The sequence below is a fragment of the Erythrolamprus reginae genome, chromosome 1 (genome assembly GCF_031021105.1).
Source record: "Erythrolamprus reginae isolate rEryReg1 chromosome 1, rEryReg1.hap1, whole genome shotgun sequence".
Lineage (NCBI taxonomy): Eukaryota > Metazoa > Chordata > Lepidosauria > Squamata > Dipsadidae > Erythrolamprus > Erythrolamprus reginae.
This window is the reverse complement of record NC_091950.1, coordinates 225,678,854-225,696,419: the sequence shown is the minus strand read 5'-3', so window position 1 is coordinate 225,696,419 and position 17,566 is coordinate 225,678,854. Positions and strand designations below refer to the sequence as shown.

The 17,566-nt window shown below is 37.0% G+C and overlaps 2 protein-coding genes across 4 annotated transcripts in view; both read left to right on the top strand.

The window, feature by feature from the left end:
• Window positions 1-6,053, top strand: part of MCM3AP (minichromosome maintenance complex component 3 associated protein) — a 63,477-nt gene extending 57,424 nt beyond the window's left edge. For all 3 annotated transcript variants that reach the window (XM_070732307.1, XM_070732308.1, XM_070732309.1), the window contains exons 26-29: window positions 890-1,019; window positions 3,911-4,105; window positions 4,688-4,838; window positions 5,337-6,053. In XM_070732307.1, coding sequence (XP_070588408.1) covers window positions 890-1,019; window positions 3,911-4,105; window positions 4,688-4,838; window positions 5,337-5,477 — 617 coding nt within the window. In that variant the 3' untranslated portion in view covers window positions 5,478-6,053. The remainder of the gene's footprint in view (window positions 1-889; window positions 1,020-3,910; window positions 4,106-4,687; window positions 4,839-5,336) is intronic.
• A 4,159-nt stretch (window positions 6,054-10,212) lies between these two features.
• Window positions 10,213-17,566, top strand: part of LSS (lanosterol synthase) — a 33,366-nt gene continuing 26,012 nt past the window's right edge. Inside the window, exons 1-4 of the mRNA XM_070732305.1 lie at window positions 10,213-10,365; window positions 12,906-13,074; window positions 14,296-14,434; window positions 14,836-14,944. Coding sequence (XP_070588406.1) covers window positions 10,301-10,365; window positions 12,906-13,074; window positions 14,296-14,434; window positions 14,836-14,944 — 482 coding nt within the window. The 5' untranslated portion in view covers window positions 10,213-10,300. The remainder of the gene's footprint in view (window positions 10,366-12,905; window positions 13,075-14,295; window positions 14,435-14,835; window positions 14,945-17,566) is intronic.

Genomic DNA, 17,566 nt, shown 5'->3' with positions numbered 1-17,566 from the left:
CATTTTCTTTTCCTCTAAAAGAGGGGGAATGTGGGTGTGTCTTATACATTGAATACAGCCATTTTTAGCCGCCAAAAACATTGCTCTGCTTGTCCTGTTTTTGCAAAAACAGGCCGTGCAGAGGGTTTGGGAGGCCTGCAAAGTGCTCCTGGGAGGTGGGGAGTACAAAAATGTGATACATGGGGGGTTTGGGAGCTGAAAAATGACCCATTTTTTGCAAAAAATGGGGCATACAGAGGGTTTAGGAGGCCTAGAGAGTGGAAGGACTGCAGAGTGTTCCTGGGGGAGGGGAGGTAAATACCAGGGCAACGCTAGATTACCAGCTAGTAAGTTAATAAAAATTTCTGAAGGAATAACTTTTCAAGAAATATTGTTCAAATTCCAAACTTATTCTTTTTCATTTTAAATTAATTATTCTACTTTATGTTGTGGAAGAAAAAATGTGAAAAAATGAAAAACATGAAAGATCTGATGTATTTTTATAAAAATAGTTATTTATAGTTATTCTATAAAAAACAGTTATTTTTTCAGATTTCTTTATAAATTTCATTGTAAGTGAAGAGGTAAAAGTTTGTATTGCTGTTATATTACCATATCAAATAGTTTTATTAATTCGGGTATTCTAAACTTTCCTTGAAATTTGATGGATAGGGTAGATAAACTCTACAGTTCATATTCTATATATGCATAGACTAAAATAAAAGGATAGATTTGTTGTTTATCTCCCTTAGCTAAGTTAGTATTGTATATAAATTGACATAATTTTTATTTTAAGAATAAAATTACGAGGGTTGGGCAGTGGGAATAAATAAGCATAAATGTGATGAATTTGGAAAAATCTGCTTGCTGTTGATTTCCTAATGGTTGTAATTTGTTTTGCATCTTTTAGAAGCAATAAGTAAAGATGGACAGATACATGTATACTTTTTAAAGGAGCAATTACAAAAATTCATTTGTCCTTTCTCATGGGAGGAAGCCAGATTAAAAACTCAGAAGGAGATCCAACAAAATCAAGAAAGGTAGCATTGTCTTTTGTGTGTTGTATTTATGAACAACAGATTTTTGTTTAATTGCTTTTTATCCTAAAAACTAAGCGTAGCTGGTGTCAGGGCTCCAAGTAACACCCCCAACGAAAGAAAATTCCAAGGCTAGACATTCGTCAAAGTTCTACTTTATTAGAGATGTCATATTGACACATGTGGGAAAACCTGAATATGAAAGCTTCTGGCTTTTCCCCACCCAAAAGAAAGTCCCAAGTCCCTGCACCCACATGCCCATCACACGGTCCAATCAAGGTACCGTCCCAATTGGAGATGCTTCTTGATCACACCCCTCCAAGTGCAGGGCAGAATGGCCCTGACTCTTGGAGAAAGGAATAGTATTTTGACTATATATCTCCCCAGCTTCATACAATCTCTCCTCCAAGTTTCCCACAGTACTAAATGTGGCAGGCCTGAAGATCCAGTGCCCAAAACAGTTCCAGGTCTGACAGCTGGGTTTGGAAATATGCAATTATTTATTTATTTGCAGATTTTCTCGAAGACAAAATTGCTTCACTTTGTTCCCAGTTAGATACCACCATGGTTGCTGGTCCACCACGGTTGCTGGGCCTTTATCATATTAATAAATCTCTCACTGAAGATTTTAGTTGTAACAACATAAATTGCCAATTTATGTTATGAAATGCTTTCTGCGCATCTAAGAAGATCAACACCATTTATTTTCCAGGGTGTGCTTCATAATATTCCAATGTATTTAAAATCATTCTCATATTGTTTTTAATCTGTCTCTTAGGAAGAAAGCCATTTTGGTCTGAATGTATAAATTCATTTAGAAATCTCTCTGCCATTATCGAAGCGTATATTTTATGGTCAGCATTCAGTAAAGATATTGCCTGTAGATTTTTACCTGCGTTAAATCTGAGTCTTCTTTCAGAATCAAAGTAATATTTGCTTTATCCATGAATTTGACACCTTCACATCAATCAATACTTCACTATGGACTTCCAATATTATTGGGCTGAGATTATCTTGTAAATAGTTGTAAAATTCTGCCAGCAGCCCATCTAGTCCTGCTGTTTTATTGCTCTTAATTATTTCTGACAGTTCCATCATTGATATTTATTTATTTAATATATCTTCTCCTTTTTCTGGTACTTTTGGTATTTTAGCTTTTTCTTAATATTCTTTAAATTTCTCATCTGAAACTTTCTCTTGTTCATATAGCTTTTCATAATAATTTTGATTTTTTTTAAATCCTTTCTCATCTCATAACCTCAAATAAAAGCACTGCCATATTTTTTATGTTGCCTTTCTATTTCTGGCTATACATTGGGTATTTATGATTTATTGTTAGTTACTGTAATGCTATAAAGGAAGGATAAACATAAGAAAGTGTTGTAATATTTAACTTAATGGTAGTAATAGGATTTTTCTCTTGAAAGCCAGGGTGCTTGCAAATATCTGATACTGATGATAATTAAAGAAGGTTCTTACTTTCCTGCTCTCTCACTCAGGGATTTGGGGAAGAATTGGTATGCTTATCATTCTAAATAGGCTGCTGCTTTTTAGGTTGCAAGACTTAATCAAACCTATTTGTACTGAACATATTGGTATGTTTGTGATGTACACACATATTAAAATGTTTCAATATGCTTATGTAATACTATTACTGGTTACCTATTTGCTTTTAGGTGCAATTCAAAGTGCCAATTGTTACCTATAAAGCCATACATGGTAGTTGGCTGCTTATAGATAGATTAATAGAGTTGGAAGGAACCTTATAGGTCTTCTAGTCCACCCTCCCTCCCTGCTCAGGCTTGAGACCCTACAACATTTTTGACAAATGGCAGTCCAATCTCTTCTTCAAAGTCTCAAGTGATGAAGTTCCCACAACTTCCAAAGGCAAATTGTTCAATTGATTGATTGTTCTCACTATCAGAAAGTTCCTCATTATTTCTGAATCTCTCCTTGATCAATTTCCATCCATTATTCCTTGTGTAGTTTTCAGGTGCTTTGGAAAATAACTTGACCCCCTCTTCTCTGTGACAGCCCCTCAAATATTGGAACACTGCTATCATGTCTCCCCTGGTCCTTCTCTTCACTTGATTAGCCATGCCCAGTTCCTGTAGCCGTTCTTCATATGTTTTAGCCTCCAGTCCTTTAATCATCCTGGTTGCTCTCCTCTTCACTTTTTCTAGAGTCTTAACATCTTTTTATAGTGTGTTGACCAAAACTGGATGCAGTACTCTAGGTGTAGTCTTACTAAGGCTTTATAGAGTGGTATTAGTACCTAACTTGATCTTGATTGTATTGTTTTTGAGAAAAAAATAAGCACAATTGTTTTTTTGGCTGCCTCTGCACACTGCTAATTCATATTTAGCTGGTTGTCCACTAAGATTCCAAAATCAGTCACTGCTATTGAGCCTAGTTTCACCCAGTTTATATGTGTACTTTTAGTTTTTCTTACCTAAGTGTAGGACATTACTTTTCTGTACATTGAATTTCATTTTGTTAGATTTGTCTCCCATAGTATTTGCCCAGCCAATTCAATTAAGCAACCCTATAAGTAAGCACTTGCTCTCTGGAATGAGGTTTCTCTTGAAACCTGGATGCCCGCCCTCCGCCTCCTACCAGTGTTTCCAAGAGTCTTAAAACCTGGCTCTTCACCCAGTCACTTGGTGAGATCCCCCTTGGATTGCATGGGTGGGTTGGTTTCTTTTTCCTTCCCTCTGGTATTCATAATCCTTGCCATTGTTTGTTATTTTATTTTCATCTCTCTCTCTCTCTTTTTAAATATTTTAAATATTTTTACTGGTAAGCTGCCCAGAGTCTTTGGGAGTTGGATGTCATATACGGTTTAATGGTAATACTAACAGCAACAACAATGGCTATGTTTTCTTGTCTTCTAGGACTAAATTAAAGACCATGGCAAAACTGTATTCCCCTTTATTATCTCCAACTGAATATTGTGTCAGCCAAGAAATTAAAAAGACCAAGGAACTCAGTATTTCTGATAGAGATCTCACACTGGCAGTTTCAGAAGTAGATCTTCTGCCAGAATGCCTATCTGCTAAGCTACAGTTGGAGAAAGTAGAAAGCAGGAGGTAAGATTTCTCTCTTTCTTGACAAATGTTGAAAAGTGCTAAGAATGGGAATATGTAGAAAGAACAGAAAAAACATAAAATGATGGGACTCAATATTCATTCATTTAATTCTAGTTGATATTCCAGTTACTTAGAATTGGGGGGGCAGCAAATCAAATCAATCCAGGAGTGGGTTTCTCCCAGGACGGTCTGGTACGGGTGCACCAGTAGCCGCCCACTTGTGATGTCACAATGACGTCCCTAGGCACTGCCATCTTTTTTGGGGAGGGGGGATTTTCAAGTTTTTTCCTTCTGCACATGTGTAGAAGCCGAGTTTCCAATACTGCGCATGCGTCTTCATCTTGGTTTTGGATTTATTTTTTTTGCCCCGCCCTCTCCATCACCCCCCTTTCTATCATACCCTCCTCTCGGATCCCATTCTCACCCCGCCAGCCCACATGTTAGCAAGGTTGGCATCGGTCACAGCTGGGTTAGGCCAGTGGGATGATGATGGTCTGTATTTATTATTCTTTTTGAACCTCTGCTGAACTACCATGGAAAATAATAAATGTTTTTTTAATGCGTTTCATTTTTTTGGTCTAGATTTGATGAACAACTGCAGCAGTTATTAGTTAAAGATTCTGAGACACTCCAGGATACCTTGCCTTTGCCTCTTTATCTTCCTGAATCGCTAGTATCTATGCCCCAGATTATTCAGCCATTCACCAGAGTTCCAAAATCAAGAAATCCAGAGGTAACATATAAATTAAAATATAATAATAGTAAGAGCCGGGGTGGGCGCAGCAGGTAGAGTGCTGTACTGCAGGCCACTGAAGCTGACTGTAGATCTGCAGGTCAGTGGTTCAAATCTCATCACCGGATCAAAGTTGACTCAGCCTTCCATCCTTCCGAGGTGGATAAAATGAGGACCCGGATTGTGGGGGCAATATGTTTACTTGAAATACCTAACAAACTGATTGGACAGAAATTAAGTGTTATTGTTTCTGGCTCCTTCCTGTAACTGACTTGCACCAGTTCTCAAAAATAGGAAGAGAGTAGCTTTTTCTTACATACGTTTGAATGTAAAAGGTAATTGGCATGCTTGGGAATATAAGAATGAACTGGATTGATCCAACATATAACCCAGGTTTCTTACAATTATATCCTATTCAAGTCTCTAGGTATTTGTCACTTTTCATTACTCCTTATCTACTTCGATTTTGAAAATGTTTTATGCTTCTTTCCTATTCAGGTTGGGACAGAAAGGAGAGACACAGATACTTCTTTATTTGGCAGACTGGCATTGCTGAAACAACTGATTAAAGTTAATAAAGAAGAAGAAACAGCTTGTGAATTCCACATGTCTGCATTGCTAGACATGGTAGATGCTTGATCAGCATTTTCTTAAACTGTAGAACAAGAGAGATGATGATGTATGATATCAGACATGAATAACAAGAGTTTGCTTGAAAAAAGCCATGATAGATGGATTAGTGTCTGATAATTCTTGTATAGGTAATACTTTTATGAAGTTGAATGCATCTCTTGATCTTGCTCTCTAATCTGGTTACTTTATATGTATACCTGAGAATGTTTCATTAATCTGAATAAGATTTACTCAGATGAAAGCCAGTTTGTTACTTTTTTGTGATTTGTACACCTCTTTTTCTGCTTTTCAATTCAGAATGAGGTTCTTATTTCCAGGCAACGTTACAAGTCCTGGACTTTATCTGGATCTCTACTATGAAAAGTGGAACATTCTTTTCATGATGCATTTTATGGGAATTTTGTTTTATAGAGCTTATATTAAACAACTTCTAATGATTACTTTTTACATAGTCATACTTTCTATGTAAGAACTTATTGTACCCTGTAAATTGTATCTTGCAACCTTATGGACATACAATGTGTGCTATATAGGCAAAAATTTGAACTCTAAGAAAAGTTAATATAAAGAAGTTCATGGACAGGACATTTTTCTGTTTCTTTTTTCCCTGTAATTTGGGAAGGGGTTTTCTGGATAATGTGGAAAGTGGCAGAAGAGGAGGCTAAAAACGTTCTTTTATGGATTTCCTTAAGTTTATTCATATAATTCATCAATATGAATTTTATGAATATTGGAATTTGTGGCCTTAATGTATTGGTTTCCATGGTTGAAAAGAGATTTGAATTTCAGATGGAGTTACTTTCAGTCATGAAGAGACTTGAAGCCTAGTGAAGAATCCAAGAACATTTTGCATCTTGTTTTTTTCTGCTATAGGATATTTGCAACCTCTGCTCAATGAGACCCTATAAGTTTTTTTTAATCATAAATGTTCTATTCTTTGTCTTTTAAGATATATAAATACCCTAATCTGAGTTTACTCAGCTCATTCTTTTGGAATAATTTTAAGACTTTGCAGTACTTAACTTAAGTCCATAATTGAGCCCAAGGTTTTTGTTGCTAAGTGAGACAGTTGCTACGAGAATTTTGATCCATTTTATGATACTTTCTTGCCACAATTGTTAAGTGAATCACTGCATTTATTTTAGTAACACAGTTAGTTGTAAATTAAATCTAGTTTCCCCCTTGAACTTTGCTTGTCAAATTGCAAAAGTTGATTGGATGATCCTGGAACACTGCAACAGTTGCTAAGTATCCAAATTTTGACCACATGACCATGGGAATGCAGCCATGTTCATTTGAAAAATAGTTATAAGTCACTTTTTAAAGTGACATTGTAACTTCGAACAGTTACTAAAGGAACTGTTGTAAGATGTGGACTATCTTTATTAAAAATATTACAACATATTTTTAATATGTAGGGCAATGTCTTTATCCAGAAAATATTAATTTGATGGAAGTATTCTTGAATACACAGCTTATTAAGACTAAGAAACTTGATAACTTTATCTTTTAAAACTATTAGCTGAGCGTAATGTTTTGAAAATGGTATTTATATTGTAATCAGCTATTTATTAATTAGATTAGATTTCTATGCTGCCCTTCTCGAGGCGACTCAGGTTTATTCCCCAGGTTTTGTATTTTTCTGATCTATTGGATAGGGTGTACAGTATATTTTTTATCATTTGCAACTTCTTATTATTTTTCTATTGTTTTTTACTGAAATATTAATATACAATATTAGGCAATTACAGTAACAAAAATCCAAGATGCATAAAAATAAAAAATGTAAATTCAAGAGAGAACTACCATTTAAATAGATGGAGACTGCATATACACATTTACCATATATGTAAGATACACTATATTATAATCTATTGCTAGTAAGATAAATAATGAAATCCATCCAAATTGTGAAATGTAGTTCTTGCTGTTAATGTTTCATTATTTTATCTAAAATGAAATTTGTTTCAATCATGTTTAATGTATATCTGCTACGAACTTTAAGACCAAACAAAATTATACATAAGGTTTGAGCTGATGATGTACATTAAACATGATAGAAACACTTCTAAATTTAATCACAAGATTCATTGGTCTATTCTCTTACGGAACTTAAAATTATAAAATGGAAATGTTTTTAGGCAAAGTGGAAGATTTCAGTTACATATATGTTTGATTGGTTGCTATAGAATGGGTAGACAAGAGCCTTACTGAACACAATGAGCTACAAATTGCCTGAGATTGGAGGATGATCTTTGTGGAATGGATATTCTTTGTTAGTTGTGATATGCCTTCTTTACAGCTTATACCATTTTCTTTTCCACTGAGATAGTAGAAAACATGTTCGAAGCCCATAAATGAGGCTCATGAAACACAAGTGCCTTTAAGGCTGCAGATGGCCCATTTTGCAATTTCTGAGGGATTCCATTTAAAACTGAGCATCGATGTCTTGGATTCAGACTGAGTGTAATACTATGGTTTAGTCATTAAAGAAAGATGAACTCTGTGATTTGATGGCAACTTCTGGTAAATCCCATTTTAAAAATTCTGTTACCGAATATACATAGTCCTTGACTTAAATCCATTTGTTTAGCCATCATTTGGAGTTACAATGGCACTGTAAAAATTTACTTATGATCATTTTTCACAGTTACAACCATTGAAGCATTCCCACAGTCATGTGATAAAAACTGAGATACTGTACTTGGCAACTGGCATGTATTTATCGTGATAGCAGTGTCTGGGGTCTTGTGGTCCCCTTTTGTTATCTTCTGACAAGCAAAGTCAATGGGGAAATCAATTAGTAACAATGTTACTAATAACAGGATTCACTTAACAATGGCAAAAAAAAGGTTGTAAAACAGGACAAATCTCACTTGATCTCATTTGGGAAATTGGTGGAGGCATTGGAAGAAGGAATCCAGGAGGAAACTAGCACGCACTGGGGAAAGACGTTACTGATATAGATAATCCTCATTTTACATCCATTTGTTTAGTGACCATTTCAGATTACAACACTACAGGTACTGAAAAGTGACTGACAATCAGTGCTCAGCCATTGCGGCATCCCCAGTGTGAGATGATCAACATTTAGGTGCTTAAAAAGTTGGCAAATATTTACGAGAGTTGTAGCATTGTGTGTGTGTCACATGATTGTTATTTGCTACTTTCCCAGCCAGCTTCCAAGAAGCATAGTCGATGGAATAAATTGCATTCCCTTATGATCATGTGATTCACTTAACAACCAAGGCAGAAAAGGTCTTAAACTTACAAAACTCACTTAACCACTTTGCTTAACAATGGAAATTCTGGTCCCAATTGTAATCATAAGTCAAGGACCACCTATATACTGATATTAAGTCTTCAGTTCAACTTTATAGAATGAGATGGGTATTCTTATTCAACAAATGTTCTTGGCATATAATTTGTCAGATATGTTAAGATATATGTGATATGGTAACATCTGCCTTATTACCATCAACGTACAGAATTCTCATTGGATGTCTACCATGGCTTTCTTTAAATGGAAAAGGCTGTCAGATTCATAAATAGGAAACCACATTCAGAATGCAGAATTTAATATCCATCTGACATTACAGTTCAGGATTCATTTAAGGGTTTCATAAGTATGTTTGCACAAACGCTGCAGCAGCTAACTCATGGTCCTTGTCTGACTGTTGCTAATTGGACATGTTGGCAATAATCACCAACTTTGTTTAGAGGTGAACCAGCCAAACCTCTTTATTTAGTAATAACAGATGGTAACCTTGTTAATTTAATTTATTAGATTTGTATGCCGCCCCTCTCCGAAAACAAAGGGCTCACAACAACCATAAACAATGTACAAATCCAAAGTTTAAAAACAATTTAAAAACCCTTATAATAAAATAATCACACAACCCAATCAAACCATACAAAAACCAAGCAGTTAGGGGAGGTGTCACTTTCCCCATGCCTGGTGGCACAAGTGAGTTTTCAACAATTTACGAAAGGCAAGGAGGGTGGGGGCAGTTCTGAACTCGGGGGTGGGTGGGGGTGGAGTTGGTTCCAGGGGGCTGGGGCCACCACAGAGAAGGCACTACTGGCTAATTTCAATAACACAAAAGAGTTTCAATCTTTACTCCCCCCCCCCCCAAATCTGTCAGAGTTAGGCATAATCCAGGAACACGTTTGGTTTGATCACGAATGTGAAGCTGCAAATCACCACTTTAAATTCTACAAAGAGATCTGTAGCATAGTGCACTTTTTCACCTGAATACTTCCATCTGGTGTCAATGCCCTACAACTACTGTATCTGGAGAGTTAATATTGGTTTGGCTGGCTTTTGAAAGCAATTTTTGGGGCAGTTTTGCCTCATATTCTGCAAAGGGCTGGAGCCCCAAAACACGATTTTTGAAACTCTGCAGCAGGCCACATTTAAGCGCCAAGGAGGAAAACCAGGAGAAGCGCGGAAGGGCTGCCGCTCCTCATTGGCCTCAGCCTTAAATTTGCAATGGTGACAGCTACCAGCGTCTTCGTTACTGTTCCACAGGCAATAACCCAGACTACAAAAGTTTCTCTTTTCCCAGAGTGTCGAGATCAACAGCAAGCTTTACTTGGAAACTGACTCCGCCTTCAATTGTACCTAAACTCTCGTGATTGGCTCGCATTTTCATGGGCTTATATCAGTTCAGCTCGGATGTTTCGAATAGCTTCTTGGGAATTGAAGTCCTCAAGAAGGAACTGCTTTGGGCGGCGATTCACACAAAAGACTTTATATCCCAGCATGCCGCTGAAACAGTAGAGATGTGAGGTGTGTGATAAATCCAGCCTTGACTGTATTTTATTTTATGACGTCCTTGTGCTACTGCCTCCAGGTTTCAACCTTAGCTCAGAGTGGCAGGATGGATGGAACGTGAGTACTGTATTTTGGCATATCTCCTATTTTAGGATTCTTCCAGAGCTTTCTGGTCGTTTTAGCTTTAGTTTTATTTGAAAAAAAAATTACTAGGATGCTTTACTTGTAGCGACGAAAAAAAAGAAGTGAAAAGTCCAGTACATAATTGATGTTAAAAAGTGACACATTTTCCTATGGTCTGAGGAAGGATTTGAATCTTGCGTGATCTTCTACCCGTTAATTTTGTGACAAAATGGGAATAATTTAAAACATATATTTCTACAATGCATATATGATGTGATACAGAAATTGTTGCCCTGTGCTTTTTCTCAGTGTTAAACAATTTAAATCACACAGAGGCTGTTGTGGTTTGGGTGTCCTTTGGTTTTTTTTAAAAAAAGTTAATTTTGATAATGTTTCATATTATTATAGTCATCAAATTCATTCTTGCATTTATATATATATATTTCTTCTCCTGTATTATATTTATCTACTTCATCATAGAAAATCTTGAATTGGCTTGCAATAGCCGTAAACTTTTCCCAGATTAAACATAGTAAAATCGACAAATCCCATATAAATGGCAGAATAAAAAGATACATGGTAAAAACAATCCATTAAAGAAGAAGTGCTGACTGCTGAGGGAATACGTGACAAAGAAGGCTGATGTAAAAAGGCTGGTTTGGTAAAAATGCCTGCAGTACATCTGCTTGGAGCCTGGTACCCTGCAGAAGAAGGCTGTTGTTTGATTCTTAGTACTCTGAACTCAGAAAACATCAAGAACCCAACACTTTAACCTTGAGCGATATATGTTCTCTGCTATTGGAAAGCAAGTCATTCCCAAACATGTAAATAGCTCACCAATGTAGGTCTCTAAATAGCAACCCCAGAGAACAGCCTTTTGAGGCAGTGGTGAAATCTAAAAAATCCCCTACCTGTTTTATGGGAATGGCTTGGTGGGTGTGGTTTGGTGGTCATAGTTATGAGACAGGTGAGTTCAAAAACCAACTTTCACACTTCACACACAAACAACACAAAAGCCAGACAACTGACCCACAGGTGCAAATGCACACAAAATGGTCCCTGCAATGACAAGCAGGAACCTCACAGAGTCATAGAGAGCTCAAAAACTAACTATTACACTTTGCACAAAAATAGCACAAAGGCGACACAACTGACTCACACAACAGCAGAAAACTCACAGTCACAGTTTGGGCAAATAGGTAGTTTTTAAAAAGGTTCATCAGCTGTGATAATCAGTTGTGTTGCGCAATCCTTGGAACCTTTTTTTTTTACTTTTTAAAAGCATTTTTACTAACGGTTCTGCAAAGTGGAAGCATTTGTTACTACTGGTTCTACTGAGCTAGGCCAAATTCACCCCTGGTTTTGAGGGAAGGTTGTACAAAAATAGAAGGTCTTTTAAATTAAATTAAAGCATCTTTTCCCACAACATCTGTTGAAATTGACACAATCCACAGTATCACACCATCAGATCAGAAAATGTGCAAATAATTACTAGTGCATTTTTACTCTTAACAGTTTAAGAATATTTGCTGAGTACAGATAGTCGTTAACTTACAACCACAATTGAGCCCAAAATTTCTGTTGTTAAGTGAGACATTTGTTAAGTGAATTTTGCCCCATTTTATGACCAGCTGTTAAGTGAATTATTGCAGTTAATAAGTCAATGTCCTGGTTATTAAGTAGGTGTGGCTTCCCCATTGACTTTGCTTGTCAGAAGGTTGTAAAAGATGATCATATGACTTTGAGACACAACAACAGTCATAAGTAAGAATCAGTTGCCAATCATTTGAATTCTGATCACATGATCATGGGGATACTGCAAAGGTTGTAACTTTGAAAAATGGTCATAAGTACCACTGTAACTTTGAATGGTCATCAAATTAACTGTTGTAAGTTGAGGATTATCTATATAAACATTGAAATAAGCCCACACTGAATTACCATTGGATGAATAACCCATAATTGGCTGTTTACATGTCATGATATGATTAAGGGAAGGGATGCAAATGCTGAGGAGCAGAAATGGGGCTGAACCCATCCACAAGCCAAGTTGCACATTGGAAGCATGCAGGGAGAAGCAGTAGCAGTATTTCCTGATTTAATTTTCTGTTGGATTTTGAGATTACATATTTAAACAGATATAGAATAACAGAGTTGGAAGGGACCTTGGAAGTCTTCTAGTCCAACCCCCTGCTCTGGCAGGAGATCCTGTACCATTTCAGACAAATGGTTGTCCAGTCTTTTCTTTAAAACTATCAGTGTTGGAGCATTCACAACTTCTGGAAGCAAACTGTTCTACTGATTAATTGTTCTGTTCTACTTATCCGGTGGGTTTCTTTCCTTACATTTTCTATTCTATGTGGCTGTAGCTAGTTTTAATTTATCCACAGTTAATCCATAGTTTAATTTTAAGCAGGAATCCTAACAATAAGCTTCAGGTACTGCTTGGATCCTAATGCTTGGACATTTTTCATTTGCAATGTTAGGATGAAAGCTTTACCTGGTATCTCTCTTTTGCTTTTTGCTCCTGTTAGATATTTACGGAGAAGAGGAGGCCCAAATAAGGCAGAACCTGCCACAGACTTAACCTGCTGGCGTTTGAGTAATGAAGAAGGTCGGCAGCGGTGGCGATATCTTGCAGATGGCAAGGGTATGGAACGGGAGCAGACTGCACTGGAGGCTCATTCTCTAGGGCTGGACACAGTAAGTGACTGATGCTGTTGTAAATATAAGATAGCAGGGAGGTGGACAGCTTGCACAACTCTCAGCAATTTCTTTCAAGTTCAGTCTTTAGGGAGCAGGCCAGCTTGTCTGAGGCAAAATATTTCTGTGCTCTAGCAGGTATGGAAGAGAGCAAATTCATAGGACATCTTTGGGTCATATGGGGCACTGTGAAGATCTGGGGAGCTCTATTGTGCTATGACACACATTGTCTTTGCAGAAGGGAAAATGGTGATGGTGGAAGAGCACTACATATTTCTAGGGAGCTTGTCTGTTATTACTCAATTTCTTTTAGAGGGGGGGGAGTCTGGTGAAAGTCTTGTTTTGCTTGGAAAAAGCTCTGTAAGAAGATGTGATGGATTCAGAGGCCCTCCGTAAATTGGAGAAAGGATGCAAAAGTGATCTAGAGCTCTCTTTTTAGAAAGATGCTACCTGAAATACATGAGTCTTATACTGCAGACTTTTATTTCTAGTCTTCTGTAATTAGAAATGTTATTTCCCAGTATGTACAAGGAAGTGTTTGAAGAAGGCTCATATTCCATATGTTTCTCTTACTAGTATCTCTTAGTGTTTCAGGCATTAGTATGCTGAATCCTGGGCCCAGAAGCAATTCTCACAAGGTGAAGGAGGATACTGCTATTTAGGAAGCATGCAGATACTGGCTGGTACTATAAAATGGTAGATTAGATGAAAGCAGGGCTAGATAACCTGTAGTTTATTATACAGTAGAATTGGTCTAGTGCTTAAGGCACCAATCTAGAAAGTGTGAAACTGAATTCTAGTCCTGCCTTAGCCGTTAAAGCCTACTGGATGACCTTGAGCCAAGCATTCCCTCTCAGCCCAGCTCACCTCACCGGATTGTTGTGGGGAAAATAGGAGGAGGAAGGTGTGCTAGATATGTTCAATCTTTTGTAAAAATAATAAAGGCAGGAAACAAGTAAACAAATTCTTTTCTGGCTGGTATCTGAGATTGTCTTTGGTTTGCCTAGGGAGCAAATCCAAAGCCAGTTTACTACCCTTTCTCTTGTTCCAGAAACAGGGAGGGAGAGCAGTTAAGTGCCCCTCCACTAGTTTTACTGCTTGAATAAAGCAGAAGACTTCAGTGATCATCTTTATATACATGCCAGTTCTCTTTAGACTTTTATGGACTTACAGTGTAGTCATTTGTGTTACTTTCTGGTTCCAATTTCTTCTATTTTGCAGACTAAAGTCCTCCCAATCTTGCCTACACCTTATACTGCAGAGGAGGCAGCGCTAAATGGGATGAAATTTTTCTCAGGCCTACAAGCAGAGGATGGTCATTGGGCTGCAGATTATGGAGGACCTCTCTTTCTGTTGCCAGGTATTATTACAAGAAAGGTCCCAGCAGATGATCAGTGTTTTGTATCAAAGGCAAAATATCTGCTAAGCTATATTGGCTGAAGCTACTTCTCAATTAATTAAATGTTTCTCTACATGCTACCTATTACTGATTAATAGTTTAAAAGGAATAGAAGGATTTATTATATTAATGTAAAGTACAGCTAGAACAAATTGGCTCATAACAACAGTGAGTTTAAATGACAGGTCTGTCTCCAGGCCTCTTGGAATCTTTTAAGTCTAAGCAGTCCAGTTCATTGGATTTCAGCAGAAGTGAGAGCAGACACCATCCATTATTTCAACAGATTGTTGTTGTTGCTGGTGCCAGAAAAAGGACCTCTAGTCTTAACTGCATTTTTCTACCTTCTGGTCTTCTGCCAACAGGACTTCTGATTGTGTGCCATGTTGCTAAGATTCCACTCCCAGAAGAAAGTAAGAAGGAGATGGTGCGTTACTTGCGTTCAGTGCAACTCCCAGATGGAGGATGGGGCCTGTGAGTAAAGCTCAAAAGTCGCTGCTTCAGAAGGACTTTTGCAACTTTCTGTTATTTTATTATCAGAGTACTTGATGGTGGCGGCGGAAGCAGCAAGCACCACCACCACCATTTCAATTTTCCTTAGCCTAAATAGAGATGCCACAGAATCTTTTTTCCCCCTTTTAAAATCTCACAGTCACTCCTTTTTCCAGCTGGCAAATGCCATCCTGGCTCAGGAGGGTCTGATATGCCACTCTTGGTGTGAGCAGTGCGAATGTATAAGCATATTACATAGTGGCATATCATACATGTTTGAAAAAAGGCATAAAAAAGCAAAGACTCTTGTTGCTGATGGGCATCAATGCCTAGCCAATTACTTTGGGAGGAAAGGGTTGGGACTTCCTAAGGAGAAGATGGTACCTCTCTCAGGAATTGGCCAAGAGTGTTTAGTGTCTTAAGAAATCTACAATTACTTTGCATTTTGAAAGGGTAGTAGAAATTTGTTATCTTGCAAAAATCTACTATTGCAGTGAAAGATTTTATAAAGCCTTGGAGAATCTTTCACAGTCTTATGTAAGACATTTGTTAAGTGATCCCAGCATACTGCAACCATCATAAATAGTTTTTTCAGTTGTCAAGCATCTGAATTTTGTTCATGTGACCCAGGGAAGCTGCAACAGTCATAAGTGTGGAAAATGGTTATAACTCACTTTTTTTCAGTTCTGCTGTCACTTCAGATGGTTACTAAACAAATGGTTGTTAACTGAGATCTACTCGGGTACCATATTTTTCAGAGCATAAGACACACCTTTTTCCTCTCTAAAAGAGGCTGATAATTTGGGTGCGTCTTATGCTCTGAATGTAGGTTTTTTTTCTCCCCAGCCCCAACTAGCTTCTAACGATCTTCCCAGCTCTTTCATTGTTTCTCTCTGTGAAGAATGTTTTCCAAGCTCTAAGTCTTTGCAGGTTTTTTTTTTGCTTTGCTCTTACTTGCTCTGAATAAGTTTCTTCTCAGCCCTAACCAGGTGCTAGCGATGTTCCTAGCTCTTACTCTCCTTGAATAAAGTTTTTTTCAAAGCCTTATCCAGGGGATAAAATAAGGTGCTGGCTAAGTACACTAGCCAGATAAATACCTGGTAAGCAGATTCTTTTCCCTATTTTCCTCCTCCAAAACTAAGGTGCATCTCCAAAAAATATGGTAGTTATTTCTAACATTTTTCTATCTCTAGGAAATATACAAAACATCAACTTGAACCAAAAGAAGCTGTTTTCTAATCCTTGGGCATAATCTGTGTACTTTATCCCTTATTTCCTTTTCTTGCCAGTACTTTGTTTTATCCAATTTATTTGCTATTGCAATGGCTTGTAGCTTATTCTGTTTTGTATCTTATATGTGTCTTTGTTGGCTAATGTTTATTAATTTTGAGGTCTAACATAGTTCACATCTGTGTTTATTATTTTTAATAACATTTGTCCTGTCATAATCTATATTAATTCAAGTATAAGCATATGTTTCCTGTTAATAAAACTCTTTCTTAATAACCATCCAGTAACTCTAGTTTCAAGATTGACAGATTTTTTTAATAAAGCCAAGAGGGGCTAGACTGGATAATCATTTGACTGGAATGGCATGAGGATTCTGCCTTGAGCAGGGAGTTGAACTAGAAGACCTCAGAGGTTCCTTCTGTCACTAAGGTTCTATGTTCTATTATCAAAATAATAGAAAATAAAGGCAGAGGAAATGACTTTGGTAGAAAAAAAGTGTAAGAATGTGAGGCTTAGAACAGATGGTGTCTTTGTTTGAAATAGGTGGGAAGTCTGTTGCTTAGACTTATTAAATGTATGTTTCTCAAGCCCCACAACGTTAAAAAACTCAACAAATGAGAATGGTTTGAATTTCAGGAAGACTCCTTAATGCTAGTTTAATGTGTAGTCTTGAAAACTATGAGCATAAGTTTCAGACAAATTCATTGCAGATCAGTTAAGGTGGAGTTACTTTGAAATGTTCCCTACCCACCTATGGGCTAAGAACTCCTAGCTGGTTCCTGCAGTGGTTCCCAATGCTTTTCTTAACAGATACATTAATCTTAGCTACAGATAGTGAAATGCCCATACTTCTTCATTTTCTTTTGAAAGCTGTCCTTCATATAGTTTTATTTTTTGGAAATAAATTGTTAAAATGGACCGATAGTTTCCTTCCACAAACGAAGCTGAGGAATTACTTTCTGTCTAAAAGATATTGTCTTCTGTCTTCCACATTGTTTAGAAGGTGGAATTTTTAATTAAATGAAGATAGAAATAAACAAAAAACAACCCAGATAGCACCATATTCCTAAGGTTTATATGGCATCCTGGATGAATAGGGAACAAATACATAGAGTTGTTATTGCTAGTGCTCATTAAGCTTTGCTTCTCTGTTTTATCATCTGAATGCTTTGGGATTACAGTATTTTTCCTATTTCTGGTGAATCAATTCTGCAAGCAAACTGTAATTATTCCTAATCTCAATCTGCAGCATTGTATTTTTCTTTTATGCATTTAAAATAAAACTCTAAAATATAGTCATTGTTTGTCAAGTTGTAATAAAATTACTCCATGGTCCTTTTTTTTGGTTGCCTTCTTTGGTTAACCAGTTCTTTA